The sequence below is a fragment of the Myxine glutinosa genome, chromosome 3, assembly GCF_964187855.1.
Source record: "Myxine glutinosa chromosome 3, kmMyxGlut1.1, whole genome shotgun sequence".
Classification (NCBI taxonomy): Eukaryota; Metazoa; Chordata; class Myxini; order Myxiniformes; family Myxinidae; genus Myxine; species Myxine glutinosa.
In genome coordinates this window covers 36,938,203-36,956,402 of record NC_136263.1, presented here as the reverse complement: position 1 = coordinate 36,956,402, position 18,200 = coordinate 36,938,203, and the positions used below count along the sequence as shown (strand labels likewise).

General features: G+C 41.3%; 2 protein-coding genes across 7 annotated transcripts in view; both read right to left on the bottom strand.

Annotated features, from left to right (window-relative positions):
- Positions 1 to 18,200, bottom strand: part of C3H2orf42 (chromosome 3 C2orf42 homolog) — a 357,660-nt gene that overhangs the window by 253,456 nt on the left and 86,004 nt on the right. The gene's annotated exons all lie outside the window — the stretch shown is intronic.
- Positions 1 to 18,200, bottom strand: part of LOC137423667 (regulator of G-protein signaling 12) — a 62,947-nt gene that overhangs the window by 30,596 nt on the left and 14,151 nt on the right. For all 6 annotated transcript variants that reach the window (XR_013622806.1, XM_068111059.2, XM_068111058.2 and 3 more), the window contains 3 exons: positions 15,068 to 15,150; positions 14,727 to 14,906; positions 4,829 to 4,902 (listed from right to left, as the gene is read on the bottom strand). Coding sequence is in view for 5 of the 6 variants with exons in the window: in XM_068111059.2 (XP_067967160.2) it covers positions 4,829 to 4,902; positions 14,727 to 14,906; positions 15,068 to 15,150 (337 nt within the window). In the remaining variant the exon portion in view is untranslated. The remainder of the gene's footprint in view (positions 1 to 4,828; positions 4,903 to 14,726; positions 14,907 to 15,067; positions 15,151 to 18,200) is intronic.

The following is an 18,200-nucleotide window of genomic DNA, read 5'->3' as shown; positions in this document are numbered from 1 at the left end:
AAAAAGACTCATAAGGACATTTAGCCCAGCCGTATGGCGTACATCTGTACTACTGGGATTGTCTCTCAGCTCAGCAATCAAACTTGGAAAATCAGAAAACAAAGAAGTGTCAGCATATTTCATCATCTTTAACAGTTTAATTCAACAGTGATTATGGTGGAACTTGGACTTAAATCCCATATAGAACAAAGACATAAGGATAAATGGACATGTTACCACAGTATATGGGATTTGAACCTGCGATCTCAGCATCATGACCTATGTACTCAGATGGGAATGCAACCCTAAACTATTGAAACATTGTGGTTTGACAATTAGATTATTTTTTGCTTACAATGGGAGAATCTTATTGAGAGTCTTATAGGGAAACAGAAAATGGAGTGGGAAATCTGAATTGGGTTTCCAATTTTGAATTAGAGGATTGAATCTTCACAAGTTCAAAACTCCATCAAACTTCTAAACCTGCCATACTTTACTGAATGAGTTAAAGCTTGTCAATTGCTTAATTGATAATCACCTGATACCTAAATTAATGTCTACTCAAATTAATTGCTCTCCAACTGCAGCATAATTAGTTCTCATCTACAAAAAAATTCTAACAACAATTTTGATTTACATGAAATGTGATATTTAAAGTGGTACAGAACTTTAAAAGTCAGGTTTTGTTGATGGAAGAGCAGTTTTGTTGGTGACTCAAAGAAGTGTTGTTGATGATCATAATTCAAACATTATAAAAATTGTACAAACTAGAACGACACTTGGTATATTTCCGTGCATACCTCTGCCAGGCTGAACAGTTTATGTTTATATCCCACTGATAGGCCGGATCTGGATCCAGACCTGAGCCAAAATCTAATCGGCTTGTTCTTGTCGCCTAACCAACTCATCCACCAACTTTTTTCATAACTTGTCCGCAACGTTTTGAGATATCGTGCTATATATTGTTTTTGGCCCCATCTCTCTTCATCACTTGAAGAATTAAAAAAACATTCTTGTATCTGGATCCGGATCTTCATCAGCATCTAATCGCTTCATCCTTGTCATACATCTAACCTGATCACGAAATTTCAGCCGAATCCTTCCACAACTTTTTTAATTATCCTGCTCATAGATAAACAGACAGACACAGGAGAAAACACAACCTCCGTCCACCTTTGGTAAAAAATAACCCATGGTAAAAATACCACAATATAAACAAGACTAGAACAATGCGACTGTCGCCAATATGCCTCCGCAAAGTCCCACAACGGTTAGATGCCATTACTCTGCATATGTATGGGTCGGGGATGACGTTTGAGAAGTTTCGTGTTGATCGGATAAGGTTTGTTTTTCAATCCGAGATGGCTGCCAAACCACGTGACCTATGACATCATCATTTTCAAACTATATGCAAAAGTGCTGATATTTGTCAGATTTTGCATCGATAGGGTGAGCGGTTCAAGAAATATAATTATTTAATATTTTCCTTCAATCCAAAATGGCTGCCAAACCATGTGACCTATGATGTCATAAATTTAATATTTCAATACAAGTGGGTCATAGATCATGTGCATGCAATTTCAGATTTTGAGGATAAGGAATTTAATTAAAACATTTTGGGCTGGTATACCACATCACCTATGATGTCATTATTATCATGCTTTTGGTCCCCATTGGGAATACTTGACAATGTGCCAAGTTTTAAATTTTTCCATTCAGCGGTTTCTGAGAAATAATTTTTTTATTATTTGCTTTTAATCCAAGATGGCTGCCATACCATGTGACTTATGATGTCATAATTATCATACAGACTTGGCATTTAATATGGAATTTTTTTTTTCTTGACTTGGGTTTACTTTCTTAACTCAGTATATCAATCTGGTGAGTTTCTTTTACACTTTGGTGATTTATTTGTTAAGAGAACCATGTCACTGATTGTCTGTCGCAGCAAGAAGTCAACAACAGGATTATATCACAGGTGGCATGGCAAAATGTACGGACAGGTGCATTTGATGATTGGCTTCACAGTCGGGTATACAAGGGTTGTTGCGTTCTGTATTAGTGGAAAACAACTGCTGCACGTCTCCAAAAGTTATTGCCGCTTCCTCTGGAAATGGTCCGTCAACTCGACAATGCTGTTTGTCATGGAGTGGTGGCTTTACGAAATTACGGCATGAAACAGCGTGCTGTTGCTCGGCAGTATGGCACCACTCAAGGTCAGGTGTCAAAGATCCTGAAACGAAATGCTCAGAGGGGTGTCCCTACTCCAATACCGAGGCCAGGACGTCCCCGCAGAACCACAAGGAGGGATGATCACCAGCTGCACCGGTTAGTCCGCAATGGCCGTACCAAGTCAGCTAATCGGCTTAGGGCTGAGTGGCAACAACTGACAAATGTGCCTGTATCCAGAAGGCTAGTCAACCAACGACTGGTTCAAGCAGGCTATCGTGCCAGGCGTCCCCTGAGAAAGCCACGCCTGACCAGACAACACCGCCAGCGCCGATTGCAGTGGGCCAGAGAGAACCGTCAATGGCAGCCAGGACACTGGAATTACGTGATCTTCAGTGACGAGTCTAGATTTCTGGTCTATTGTCAAGATGGCCACGTCCGAGTGCGCAGACAAGTGCATGAGGCCTACAACAAAGATTGTATAGTGCCAAGAGTCCAAGCTGGAGGTGGTGGGGTGACCGTTTGGGCTGCTTTTGATGCAGGGGGCAAAACTGACCTGGTTGTTCTGAATGGAAACCTGAACGAGTTCAAGTGCAGAGCCATTCTGGAAGAAACATTGCTTCCATTTGCTCGTGCAGCCTTTCGAGGAAACTTTGTCTTCCAAGATGACAATGCACGGCCTCATCATGCTCGCATGATCCAACACTTTCTTGCTGACCGTGGTGTAGAGCATATGGAGTGGCCTGCCATGTCCCTGGATATGAATCCGATAGAGAACTTGTGGGCAGAATTAACGCGTCAAATCGACCACTTGGACCAGCAGCCGACCTCTGTGCGTGAATTGCAGCAGGCTATTGTCACTGCATGGCAAGCGATTCCTGTCCAAACCTTGGCAAATCTCGTGAACAGCATGCCTCAACGTGTACGTGCTCTCCTGAATGTTTGTGGGGGTTACACGAAGTACTGAACTGTAATTTTACTGTCCGTAATCCCAGTCGTAATTTAACTTTTGTTTTTGTTAAAAAAAATTTTGGCTAATGTGCAAAATAAAGAGATACTTCTGGAAAACGTACAGAAGTTCAATACAGTACTGTCCATGAATTGAGTTCGATATCAGTTTACATCACTTTCAAGGATCAATTTATTTGTTTCGAAATGTCAAATGTGGTTTTTGTTTCTTTTAAAGGTCACATTAACAAAATCTAAAATAATTTCAACATAATTCCAATGAACTTTTGGTTCTAAGACATCTTGAAAAGTAAGTTCAGCCCCACAAAAAAAATATTCCATATTAAATGCCAAGTCTGTAAATACATTATGCATGGGTGTCACTCCTACCCTGAAACTTTAGTCTCAATCGGACTTATTGTTGCTGAGAAAAGAAGGACGGACGTACGGACAACCCGAAAACATAATCCCTCCAGCGACTTTGTCGGCGGAGGCATAAAAATAAAACAGAAAGCCATTTATTCTTGCGCTTGTTGAAAGAGCTCAAATAAAATGGGATATATCCATACGATAAGAGCAGTTTGCCTGTGTCGCCATTTTTCTCAGAGATGCCTGAACAGATCTTCATCAAACTTTCAGAGGTTCATTGGAGTGTTGGGGAGTGCTTCAGGCAAAATCTGTTTGATAATTTTTTAAAAACAAGTTGTATTTTTTTTTTTAATTGCTCTACAGTGCCAAAGCCTTTGTTTATATGTGAAAGGTAAATTATTATTAACTAACATTTATTAACATTGTTAACATTGTGAACATTATTAACTAAGTAAATTATTATGAAAGGTAAACAAATTATATTAAATTATGCCCAGCCCCATTCCTTAGGGGATGAAGGGAAGTATTTTAGGACCCCACAAAAAATAGACCGGGCAACACCGGGTACCCCTGCTAGTATTACATATCTATTTCTTAACAGAAAATATCTTTTTTTGGGGAGGATTGAGGCAACGGTCTGTTGCCTATACGCTGCCCAGGTTAAATATTTTAGTCTGATTGAAAAAAAACACAATTTTCCCATGGGTTAAGATTGATTGAAAGCAGCTTTTACTTGATTTTTAAGCAGTGAAGCCACTTCAATACCTGGCTATGTCCTTCCTTACATCCATCCATCAAACATGAAGAAGAACCACCTTTCAAACCCACCGTGTTTAATTCTAAAGATTTCTAAAAGATAATTCTAATGGGTTCTAAAGGGTAATTCTAAAGGGTAATTCTGAAGGGTAATTCCAAAGGGCAATTCTAAAGGGTAATTCTAAAGTGTAATTCTAAAGGGTAATTCTAAAGGGCAATTCCAAAGGGCAAATCCTAAGGGTAATTCTAAAGGGCAAATCTAAAAGGTTCAATTCGTTTCTACGCTTTGCCTATTTCATATTTAAAATGCCAAACTGAACCGTTTTCTTCGGACACAGGTGCGATTTTTTTCTCTCCGATGAGCATTTCTGTGTTTCAGGGTGGGACAGACAGACAGGCAACATTAGCCTATTAGTGATACACACACACACACACACACACACACACACACACACACACACACACACACACACACACACACACACACACACACACACACACACGGATTGCTTCTTTAAAAGTATGCCCTGGTATAATATCATGGTATCCATGTTTAATTCTGGTGTGCAAAGACAACACTAAAATAATATTATGTATTTTTGCATACCTAAAAAGAACCCTCTTCTCTAGTCGGATCTCCTTGTTCGTCAGCATTTCACTGTCAGTTTCTAAATCCAGTGCCTGAAAGAAATCAAATGAACCAACACAAAAAATATTGCTTACATTACATTATAAAAAAACGTGCTTGAGCCAAAGACTGGGCTAAAATAAGAAAATGATGTTCACAAAGTAACAACTCGATTAAAACATTTGGTTTTATTTCTTTTGGTTTTTGGGACTTTTAATTCCAAAATAGTTAGAGTAAAATGTCTTCATATTGTTGCATGTACAGACCAACCACTCATTATATATACTAGTGAGGTATATATATATATATAGGTATATAGTGAGGAATTATATATACATTATATATACTAGCTACGCATGGGTGGGAGGCCAGAAGCAAACAGGCAATGCAGAAACGGCGAATGCTAAAGCATGAAACCAATAAATTCCACATTACTGTAGCACCTTCAGTCGCACGTCAGACATGGACAGCAAGTTCGTGAAGGCCTTCCATGAAAAACGTACCTGTTCGCAAACAAACAGGTGCGTGTGTTCCATTCCCAGGCAATGGCGAATCTGCATATGGCGATCCACGAATTCACTTTTAGAAAGTAGAAACCGTCACGGCATTCCGTCATTCACTTGAACTCGATATCGCTTTTTTAATTCCAAAACAGCATAACTCCAATCACAAATTAAATAACATTAATATAGAAAATAAACTTTAAACAACATTCGTGACGTAAACAAATCTTTAAATCCTATGTGAAGTTCCGTACGGGAGGGTGAATACAATTACGAATTCAAAATCGTAACTGTATTCACTCAATTCCAATCATCAATTGATACTTTAACAAAACGATTAACACGATTAACGTTTAACGATTCAACATTACGATTGAATGGCGGTTGTATTGGAATATTATCAAACCCACGCAATGCCGTCATCTGTCCACTTCCGCATTCGCTGCAGGTTCATAATTGTCATCAAAATCTAAACAGTATCTATCTATAATTCCAGTAATCTCTGTGTGTTTGTTTGTACGTTTGTACGTTTGTACGTTTGTACGTTTGTACGTTTGTTTGTCTGTGACCGCTGTTTCTCGACAACCACGGGTCCGATATACTTTAAACTTGCCAGGTATATTGCTGGGGACCCGAGGATGTGCCTTTTCAAGGTTTCATATTAATCGGACAATTACTTACCGAGCTATGTCCAAAAAACGATTCAACCAATCAGAGAGCAGCGAGCTATCGCGTGTGCCGAACGTGGCGGACACACTCTGCCTCGGATGGCACATTTGAGAGCGTATTCATTTATTTCACGTTTGCAAACTATGTTGGCGCTATGTTGCCGTTAAACTATGTTTTAAAACTAATAAAAACCATTTCATCTAAATAGAGGGGGGGGGGGGGGGATTGTCACTGTACTCGCACGAGCAGATGGCGGAAGTGCCTGACCGCCAAGTGAAGTCCGAGCAACTCGCGGTCGAAGGTACTGTAACGGCGTTCGGGCGGGCGAAGCTGCCGGCTAAAGAACGCCAGCGGTTGCCAAGCTCCGTTTTAAAACTAATTAAAACCCCGGGGGGATTGTCACTGTACTCGCAAGCCGTTCGCCGTTCGCTTTGGCGTTGCGAATGGACCAAAACATTTCATGGACCAAACCATTTCATGTAAAGCGTTCGCCGTTCGCTTTGGCGTTGCGAATGGACCAAAACATTTCATGGACCAAACCATTTCATGTAAATAGAGGAGGGGATATAATTTTAGATATAGATATAGTACGGGCATGCCCTAGTTTGTAGAATTTCAACAAAAGCCACATCACTGTTCATTATTATTCCATCGTGTTTGGAAAAACTGGAAAATTTTAAAATTGGAAAACCTGGAAAAACAATATAGCCTATTTTACTCCAGGGGGTCGTAGAATTACCCACCCAAAATATCGTTGCGATCGGTTCAGCCGTTTTTGCGGTACCTTCGAACGGACAGACGGACATTTGGTGAATTATAGTAAGATAGATATATATATATATATATATATATATATATATATATATATATATATATATATATATATATATATATATATATATATATATATATATATATATTGTTACAGATTTGGGAACCCCCACTTCACTTGTAAATATCCCCCTTTGTAATATAATCCCCTTTTATTAATTATTAAATATCGCACCCTAGGCCATCGCAACACGCAGCCAATCTTAGAATCATCTTGCGAATTATTTCCTATTCTATGTTTAATTAAGGCTCTGTATCCACTAGATTGACACCACGTTGCATTAACAAATAAGGATAGCTCCCCTTCAATGATTCCATACCCCAGCAAACTCTCTCTCTCTCTGCAAAGCAGCTCGACAAGCGTGGGGTGCGCGCCCTCTCAACTGGCCTGGGTTTGAAACATTTTGAACATGTGCTCCGTGCTCTGTTTGAACAAGAAGGGCGGGGTCGCCGAGAAGAGACGTGACCGTGGCTCGCCACGAGGGCGGAGCTGTTCAGCTCCATTGCCTAATAAGGCTACAAACCGAGCACGGGGGCGGGACCCAAACGGCCGAGGGCGTGTCACGACCCCGCTTAAGATATGCGTTTGAGGATCGCGCAAGAAGAGAGAAGGGTTGAGACCAGCAGAGGCGACGCACGCGCAGCAAAAAGAGATCGTGCCTTGCCTGCGAGGGGAAATCCCAGTATTATCCCCAGAGAGAGAGAGAGAGTCGTGGCATCGACGCAACCACATTTTGTTCCAGCGGTTGTCGGGTTCGCTTAAAACCAACGGCGCGAGGTTGGTGCGGCACCTCGACGGCTGAACGAGCTGAACCGGCCGCTCCTGCCAGCTGGACGGACCTTCTCCTGCCATTCCTGTCATCATCCCCGTGTGAGTCTGTCTTTGTTTGTTCTGTCCTGGGTATAAGTAAGACTGTATAGATAAGGCTGCCCTGTGTAATTTTACATCCATCTATCTTTGTACGGCTTTGATCCTTCTTTTCCTCTGGTGTTTGTTATAACTAGGGCATGCCCGTACTATATCTATATCTAAAATTATATCCCCTCCTCTATTTACATGAAATGGTTTGGTCCATGAAATGTTTTGGTCCATTCGCAACGCCAAAGCGAACGGCGAACGCTTTACATGAAATGGTTTGGTCCATGAAATGTTTTGGTCCATTCGCAACGCCAAAGCGAACGGCGAACGGCTTGCGAGTACAGTGACAATCCCCCCGGGGTTTTAATTAGTTTTAAAACGGAGCTTGGCAACCGCTGGCGTTCTTTAGCCGGCAGCTTCGCCCGCCCGAACGCCGTTACAGTACCTTCGACCGCGAGTTGCTCGGACTTCACTTGGCGGTCAGGCACTTCCGCCATCTGCTCGTGCGAGTACAGTGACAATCCCCCCCCCCCCCTCTATTTAGATGAAATGGTTTTTATTAGTTTTAAAACATAGTTTAACGGCAACATAGCGCCAACATAGTTTGCAAACGTGAAATAAATGAATACGCTCTCAAATGTGCCATCCGAGGCAGAGTGTGTCCGCCACGTTCGGCACACGCGATAGCTCGCTGCTCTCTGATTGGTTGAATCGTTTTTTGGACATAGCTCGGTAAGTAATTGTCCGATTAATATGAAACCTTGAAAAGGCACATCCTCGGGTCCCCAGCAATATACCTGGCAAGTTTAAAGTATATCGGACCCGTGGTTGTCGAGAAACAGCGGTCACAGACAAACAAACGTACAAACGTACAAACGTACAAACGTACAAACAAACACACAGAGATTACTGGAATTATAGATAGATAAATGTGTTCCTTCTCCAAGCTTTGGTTTCATCTCCATCCAGTTGCTTTAGTCTTTTCTTTCCATTGGTATACGTGGCACGATTAAAACCGCTATAATCGAGTTAGTCATTGTTAACGGCCTGGGTCGTGACTCGCTTCGCTCGGCGTGTCCATTACTGTCGCGACTCGGGCGGGGCTGTCTCCTCGCTGGTTGGGAGGTCACGGTCAGCAGGTATTCGGGGGGTCTTTCTTTTGGGTCTCTGGCCCGATTACCCTGGTCGTGGCTGACCACCAGTGACGTCACAGACCCCCAGGATCAGCGACGGCCTGTACAACGGACAAGGGGTTAACTCCCCTTGGCAAGGGGAGCGCCGTCGTCCCAGATCCGTTACTATATATATATATATATATATATATATATATATATATATATATATATATATATATATATATATATATATATATATATGTATGTATGTATATATATATATATATATATATATATATATATATATATATATATATATATATATATATATATATATACATACACACATACATATATATATATTGTTACGGAATCTGGGGGACGGCACTCCCCTTACCGAGGGGGGTTTAATCGCCTCGTCTTTTTAAGCTGGCTGTCCGACCGGTCCTGGTACCTGTAACGCTCCTCTGCGGGGTTGAACTGATCAGGGTTATTGGTCCAGGGTTTATCCCGAATACCTTTATCAGTCCCTCCGCAGAACAGGGAGACAAGTACCGCTCGAACCACGGACAAGATGGTATTTTGCCGAGCGGTTTAGCAGTCCGGAATCCGAGGCGTTAGCAATAGACTAAACCCGATTAAAAGCGGTTCTGCCGAAATCGCGCCATAGGTACTCAATTGGGAAAAGACAAAGACGATCGGACGAGAATGAAAACCAAGAATAAGGAGAAACAGGTATTTATTTACTACTATACAAAAACCAAAGGGAGAGAAGAAATAAAAGTAATATACAGGAAAAGAGCAGAAGACACAGTGCAATGCTTAACTATACAGGCTTAACTTATACCCCAGGACAAGACGAACCGAACAAACTCACGTACACTAATGGGGAATTGAAGGCAGGAATCGCGGGAAGGATGAGAAGAGCAGTCGGTCCACAGAACGGGCAGCAGGGAGGTCTGGGGATCACGGCACGACGTCGAGGTCCGCGTGCACGCACTTGTTCTTTGTTCACAACGAAACCCCGGTCGTCAGCCTCCTTGCGCGTCTCTCAATGCTCCTTTCTCATCCGCTTCTGAAGCTCATCTCCTGGTCGTGCCTTCTCCTTGCTCGTCTGCATAAGCAGTCCCTTCTCTTGCTTTTATTGGCCTTAGCCATATCAAGCCGCCGGACCCGATGACACGCCTGCCTGTTTGCTCACCTCGGCGCTGGTTGGCTGGCAAGGGCTCTTTTGCTCTACCTTTGGTGACGAGGTGGGGGCCACGCCCGTACGCTGACGGCTCCTCTCCCCTCCTTGGCCTCGTGCGTAATGGAGTTTGGGGCGATGTGAGCCAGTAAACACCCAATGCAACGGCGGCGAACGCCGCCTTACTGACACTTTTAGGAGGCCACGAGGATATTTCAAGGGATCCTATCTTATTTGATTTGATGCAACACAGAGTCAACTATTGGGAACAGGTCCTTAACTGAAGCACATAATAATGATATAACTATTGAGAGGTCCTATGGTGTCCTACGTGTTGCAATGTGGACTAACTAAGGTGCAATTATTTCAATTAACAGCCAATTAAGGGGAAATGTACACAGGGGTTATTTATAAGGGAATTTACTACTAAATTTACATGTGAAGGTTCTAAAAACCGCAACAATATATATATATATATATATATATATATATATATATATATATATATATATATATATATATATATATATATATATATATATATACATATATATATATATACTAGCTTGGCTCCTCACCACGCGTCATTACAGAGGATCGGGCTTGTTTTAGTTGAGGATAATGACTACCTGAGTTGCTGTGTTGTCATGATTTACACCAATCATCATACAAACAATTATTTTGCACAAATTTATTTGTAGTGTTTGTAATATTACATTTTTATAAGCAATTCAGTTTGAAGATTTAGGTTGAAAAAATATTTTAAAATTTCAAAAAAGAACCCCTCGGCACATACATACAGGAGAGGTAGGTGCAGACTGGAAGTTTGGGACAATTACACCTCACCACCACGAAATTCAAAACACCTCACCACCACACAATTCAAAACACCTCACCACCATGTAATTCAAAACACCTCACCAACACGTAATTCAAAACACCTCATCACAAATTAATTCAAAACACCTCACCACCACATAATTAAAACACATTATGACCACAAAATTCAAAACATCTCACCACAACGTAATTCAAAACACCTCACCACCACGTAATTATAAATACCTCACCACCACGTAATTCAAACACATTATGACCACAAAATTCAAAACATCTCACCACAACATAATTCAAAACACCTCACCACCACGTAATTCAAAACACCTCACCACCACGAAATTCAAACGCATTATGACCACGAAATTCAAAACATCTCACCACCACGTAATTCAAAACACTTCACCACCACACGATTCAAAACACCTCACCACCACATTATTAAAAACACCTCACCACCACGTAATTTAAAACACCTCACCACCACGGAAACAAAAGTTTCAGTGACAGACTAGTAGAGTGACAGTGAGTTCACTAGGGAGTAGTTCAGTGACAACACAGACACTGCCCAGATATGTAGATATATAGATAGATGACTGTACCTGAGTTGCTGTTTTGTCATGGTTTACACCAATCATAATACAAACAATTTTTTTGCACAAATGTATCTGTAATATATGTGACATTACATTTTATAATCAATTGAAGTTGAAGATTGAAGTTGAAAAATATATATATTTTTTTTTAATTTAAAAAAAAAAAATTCAATAGGACATAAACACGGGAGAGATAGGTGCATACCAGAGGTTTGGTACGATTTCACAAAAGTTTGAGGGAGTAGTTCAGTGACAACACTGGAGGGCGCCTTTGGATTTCCCAGTCGCCTGGAGGGCGCCTTTGCAAAGCTTTGGCAGCAGGACTAACTGCCAACCCAATGGGATTCTGGTCTCGATTGGACATTGATCTGATGATCGCTGGAGCGGATCAACTTTGGCTTGAAGCCGGAATCAACTTTGGCTTGAAGCCGGGAATTAGAGACATTGGGAATCCTCTTCTTTCCGCTCACTTGGAGCACAGTGAGTTATATTGTACGAACCTGATGGTACCATCATAGTATATATATTGATTGTACTTTTGATTAATATTATTGTTGTACTGTTATTCTTGTGTGATCTTAATACAATATTTGTTTGTTGGTAACAATTGGTGTGGCTTCACCATTGATCTTTGACATACAGAATAACACATTTTTCTGCCGTGATTCCTCTCGGGGCTCGGAGGTACACCGTGACCAGGGGGTTTGGGAGGAGCACGTAACGGTATATATATATATATATATATATATATATATATATATATATACATATTGTTGTGGTTTCTAGAACCTTCACATGTAAATTTAGTAGTAAATTCCCTTATAAATGACCCCTGTGTACATGTCCCCTTAATTGGCTGTTAATTAAAGATTGCACCTTAGTTAGTCCATGTACAACACGTAGGACACTTTAGGACCTCTCTATAGTTATGTCATTATTATGTGTTCCAGGTAAGGCTGTGTTTCCAATAGTTGACTCTACGTTGCATCAATCAAATAAGATAGGTCCCTTTCAGTGCCCCAATCGTCTCTTCAAAGTGCCAGTAAGGCGGCGTTCGTCGCCATTGCATTGGGCTGTTTTCGGCGGCGTTCGTCGCCGTTGCATTGGGCTGTTTTCGGCGGCGTTCGCTGCCGTTGCATTGGGCTGTTTTCGTTGGCACCACGCCCCAAAACTCCATTGCACACGAGGCCAAGATCGGAGAAGAAAGGGGGAGGAGCCGCCGGATCACGGGCGTGTTACCACCTCATCATCAAAGGTGGAGTCAGAGAGCCCTTACCAACCAACCATCACCGAGGTGAGCCCACCGGTAGGCGTGTCAGTGGGGCCGGCGGCTTGATACGGCCAAGGCCAATAAAAGGGACTGCGAGGGACTGCTTATGCAGATGAGTGAGGAGAGGCAGCAGATGAAGAGAGGAGTGAGGGAGCATGAGAGTCGGTGAGAAGGCAGGAGAGACGAGCTGCGCGGAGCTGCTGCAGGAAGCCCCTGCCGTGTAAAGCTGGATACGTGGAGCCGCCGGCTGCTCGCTTCCAGCCCGGAGCGTGGAGCTGGAGCGGACCTGCTTGCTGTACCCTGCCAAACCTTCCAGCCCTGTTGTCCCACCTGAACCATCTCCTCCAGCCATTCCTGCCTGCAAGTCCCTATTCGTGTGAGTCTGTCTGTATTGTCCTGTGGGTTTAAGTAAGACTGTTTAAGGATTTGCGCTGTGTCTTCTTCTTCTTCAGATTGCTTTCGTTCCTTCTCTTTCTTTGGTTTTGTATAGTTAATTAATAAATACCTGTTCCTTCTTATTCTTGGTTTCATTCTCGTCCGATCGCTTTAGTGATTTCCCGATTGAGTACCTGTGGCGCGATTTCGGCAGAACCGCTTATAATCAGGTTTAGTCCTTTGTTAATGGCCCGCGTCGCAGCTCGCTTCGCTCGGCGCAATCCATCTATTACGCTGCGGCCCGGGCGGGAGTATTTCCTCACGTACCGGAAGGCGCTGGTACTTAGGTCCTAGGAAGAATTGGCCTACTACCCTATTCAGCGCTGACCGGGAGTGACGTCATACCCCCAGGACCGGTCGGACGGCCAGCTTAACAAGACAAGGGGATTAACCCCCCCCCCCCTTGTTAATGGGAGTGCCGTCCCCCGTATCCGTAACAATATATTATTTATTTATTTAATTATTTATTTATAATAAAAGGAGCCGTGTCTGTCTGTTTGTCTGTTTGTTTATAGTGTTATAACTTGAGAACGGATTAACAGATTTCAATAAATCCAACTATGGTGGATTCGGGAATGTTTGTGAGCCAATTTTTTTTTATGTGTACATGGACACGCGTGTGAAAACTGTAAATGCCAACACGTGATGTTGGTTGTCCCTGCACGGAGAGCAGGATATCCCAGGAATCCCTTTTTTGTCTTCCCCCATAGATATTAGGCATTGCAGCAAAGATTGGTATTTCCATCAGCGAAGCGACGGGTCTTATATTCTAGTATATACAGGGTGAGTCAAAAGTAGCGCCCGATTTCTATTTATTAACAATTATTTATTATGAACAATATTAACAATATTTATTATTAACAAATATTATTAACAACAACATTATTTACAACAATTATACCCGACAATTATTAACAACATGACATCCCAGAAAGAATCTGACAGCCAAAAAAACAGAAATTGGGTGCTACTTTTGACTCACCCTGTATATATATATATATATATATATATATATATATATATATATATATATATATATATATATATATATATATATATATATTTATTTATATATATATATATATATATATATATATATAGATATATATATATATATATATATATATATATGTGTATATATATATATATATATATATATATATATATATATGTATATATATATATATATATATATATATATATATATATATATATATATATATATATATATATAGGAGCGTATGCTGGGTCAACACGTCGCTGCGTCCTTGGACGACTCCTCAGCACCATCCCGACACACATACCACTGTGTGTGCTACGGAATGAGGTATTTTTACGGCAGCTGGAATGCAAATCCTGCCACCAACCTCCTTGAGAGAGGACCCAGTATCCTGGTACTCATTTCGCCGACCTCGGAAGGATGACAGGCTGAGTCAACCCCTCCTGGTATTAATTTAACCACTCAACCACAACCATAACTTCAGTGGACATGAAGACTTTGAGGCAGGAGGGTCATTGAAGTTGGAACATAAATGATAGATAGTGAAAGATGTCAAAGAGCCATTCAGGAGCTAACCTTCATTCCTTTGAGCAGGAAAACATCCAGAGCTATTAACTTCAGGCTTCGTTTCTCAGTCAGACCTGACAGGGCATCACGCACACTCAAGCCGGCCTGCACAGATATGACGGCTGAAGAAGAATCTGGCAGTTGTACTCGGCAAAATTGGCCCGTACCACTCTGTTCGTTATTCAAATCCTGTCAAAAAGACATGATAGCATTCAACCCTTCATCTAATTTTGTGCATTTCATGTCGAATCGCCATTGGTTATGAAATATTTTGCATACACTTCTATTTAAGAAAAAATATATTAAAATACATGTCATTGGAATACCAAAAAGTTTTGATTAATACCAACCTTCTCTGTGCTCGACGCCCGTGTTACAGATGGAGACTGAGTTGATGTAGGCACCAGACCTCCTTGTTTGATTGTTGCATTCCCTGCTCAGTATATGTAGGCACCAGACCTCCTTGTTTGATTGTTGCATTCCCTGCTCAGTATAAAAAGAATATAGTTATAAAATACAGCCAAGTCCTTAAAATGAGACAAAGCCAATTCTTTAAATGCTCCTCTATAGACAATGATAGTTTCTTTTCTTGACGAATAGCTGAAGTACCCGGTGTTGCCAGGGGAAATTCAATGAAATATGTATTTAAATATTTCCTGCATGACAATCACAAAACATATAACTCGATCACTCCCGGGAAAAACGCAGGCAGTGTATAAGCAACATACTCACTCGAGGCCTGAACACGGAGGTGTTATAATAAGCCTATGTAAGGCAACCTTTTTAATAACAGGCACACATTTAAACTATAATAATTATAATGGCACTCTTAGAGTGCATCAATATCCCCCTATGTACTGCATGGAAAGTTGATGGCATATGCCAAGTTTTAATTTTTTCCGTTGAGCAGTTTCGGAGAAAATGATTTCCAATTTTTTTCTTTTAATCCAATACGGCGGTCATACCATGTGACCCATGATGTCGGCATTAGCAATAAAATATTCCCCACGGGGAGTTCCTCCTATGTTTAAAGTTTTGCATCGATCAGACAAGCAGTTACAGGGAAAAAAACATTTTCAAAGCAAAAATATTTATACATGGACACAAACCCAGACACACAAACATACACACACAGAGAGACACACGGACAGACAGACAGACAAAGACAGGGGCATTGCAATAGTCTCACATCCCCTTCGGGGCGAGACTAATTAGATTTGTGTTGTGGACAACAAATCACTGCAACCTCAATCTTACGATCTCCACAATACATATTACTCAATCGCTCCCGGGAAACAAATTCAGGCACAAAAGCACAAGACCCGATCGAGGCCTGAAGGCCAATTATCTGTTTTTATCTGGGGTCAATTTTTTTATATATCCAAACATAGCCCTCGACCTTCCTCTGGATGAAAGAGGCCATGCAAAATTTGGTTGCACTGTTACGTGCAGGGTCTGAATGCATAAACGAACAAACAGTTAAACAAACAAACAAACTTTCTTCTTTATATATTAGATCGTGAGATTTTTGTTTGCAAAAATCAGCAATGTGTGATTTATTCGGACCATTATTGATCCCTTCCTGTTTCCACTGACATTCCAAAGGGCAGTGTATCAGATCCTTTATACAAGAAACAGACTTGTGCCATATCCACACCACACCACTCCCACCTACTGGTGTAGTGCTGATTACACTGTGAACCCCAAAAGCAGGGTCTTTTGCCAGGGTTGCCTCAACACATTATCTACTCTTTGTGAAAGATAACTAGTGTGGGTTGATTAACCTCAACAATCAAAATGGGTTGATTAACCTCAACAATCAAAATGCAGATGGGACAACTAGCTTTAAGCCCACATCTTAAGGATGGCCATGTGGCAAGCTCCTGTAAACATAGTTCCAGGTTTGACAACAAACTATTGTAATGGGAAAAAGGAACTAAAAATAAAACATGATGTTTAATAATCCTAAACATTTTATTGCAGGCAGTACATCTCCGTCCCGGTTCCTTTATTTCCACGAGAATATTACATTATTTTGTCAGATTTTATGTGACCACCTCCTGTTCCATTCCAAATTTAAAATTTTTATTTTGAATTTGGTTTATTCAATTCAAGGGCACTCATGCTTTATACTTTTATTCGGATTGGCGACTGTGTATTTCTTTTTTTTGGCTACTTCTTGCATTACTCCTCAGGCTCATCATCTCGCTTCTGCCAGACAATACAGGCCTTTCAGAGCGACGTAATACATCCCAGAATGCTCGATGTGCATGCACAGAAACCCCAGAAAACGTACATATTCAGGGAGAAATAAAGTACATCATGTGTCCGTCATAAGGATTGCTGAAATGGCTCACAAAGCTCTAAAAGAAGTCAAAAATACTTGGAAAAATACTTGCAATAAGGGGCCGTGCCTTGTACAACGAAGGACTTGGAGAACTTTTTCAGCTGCCAAATGGACCTGCTCGTAACGCAAACTCCCGACTCCCGGTCGGCGGAAGGCCAGAGAGGACGGACGTATGCGACACAACCTCCCCCCCCCCCCCCCCACGCCCCCACCTCCCCGTCCCACCCACTCTCGGCACATCACTACCACTGAATGGACTGTTTATCTGGATTAGGTGCTTCTGAACATCAATTATTTTCACTATTAATCATGTAGGGAGGGAACAGGAGAGCTGTGGGAGCTGTGAGGGCTGTTATAAATATATTTTTTAGATTTGATTCTGTGGCCACAAGAGAAATTATGCTAGATTATTGCATCTATTGCTAAAAGCAGAAGTGTCCTTCCTTACAGTCTGTATGCATATTTGTGTGTTATTGCCACTGCTCACTTGTACTAACAGGAAATGGTACGAACCCGACACCTCTACCTCTCGTGCACGGATATTTCTTCTATTTCCTATAATTCCGTGAGTCCGATTTACATTTATGAATGGAACGATTATGGTTAACCATTCTGAGATTGCCACTCTTTCATCTAAATGCTGAAAATTTTGTTTGAAAGACGATTTGAGTTGCAGATGTCACACTAGTAATGACAGGTTAAAAGTGCCCGGCGAGCAGAACCAAGTCATTGAAAACATACAGCACATGCGCAAAAGGCCTCAGTGTGTGTGTGTATATGTGTGTGTGTGAGTGTGTATATGTGTGTGGCACAGTAAGTACCTTTGCAGGAAAAGATAAATTTTTCTTTACGGTTCTTGTATATCTCAATGTAAAGGGAGAAGCTGTGCGAACTTGCTCGTGGAAATGTTTACCATTCTTGCAATATTATTTAATTGTTAGCCACAGATCAACTGCCTCAGCAATACTTGTCAAAAACAAACACACAGCCAGTTCAGCATCCTTTCCTAACAATTCCATGCCCTGATGCACCACATCACAATGACAGCTTTTTGGCTTCATATCAGTCAGAAATCAAACCCAGAAACTGAAAACCTTGAATTAAGAAAGGTATCATGGAAATATCCTCTAAAATAC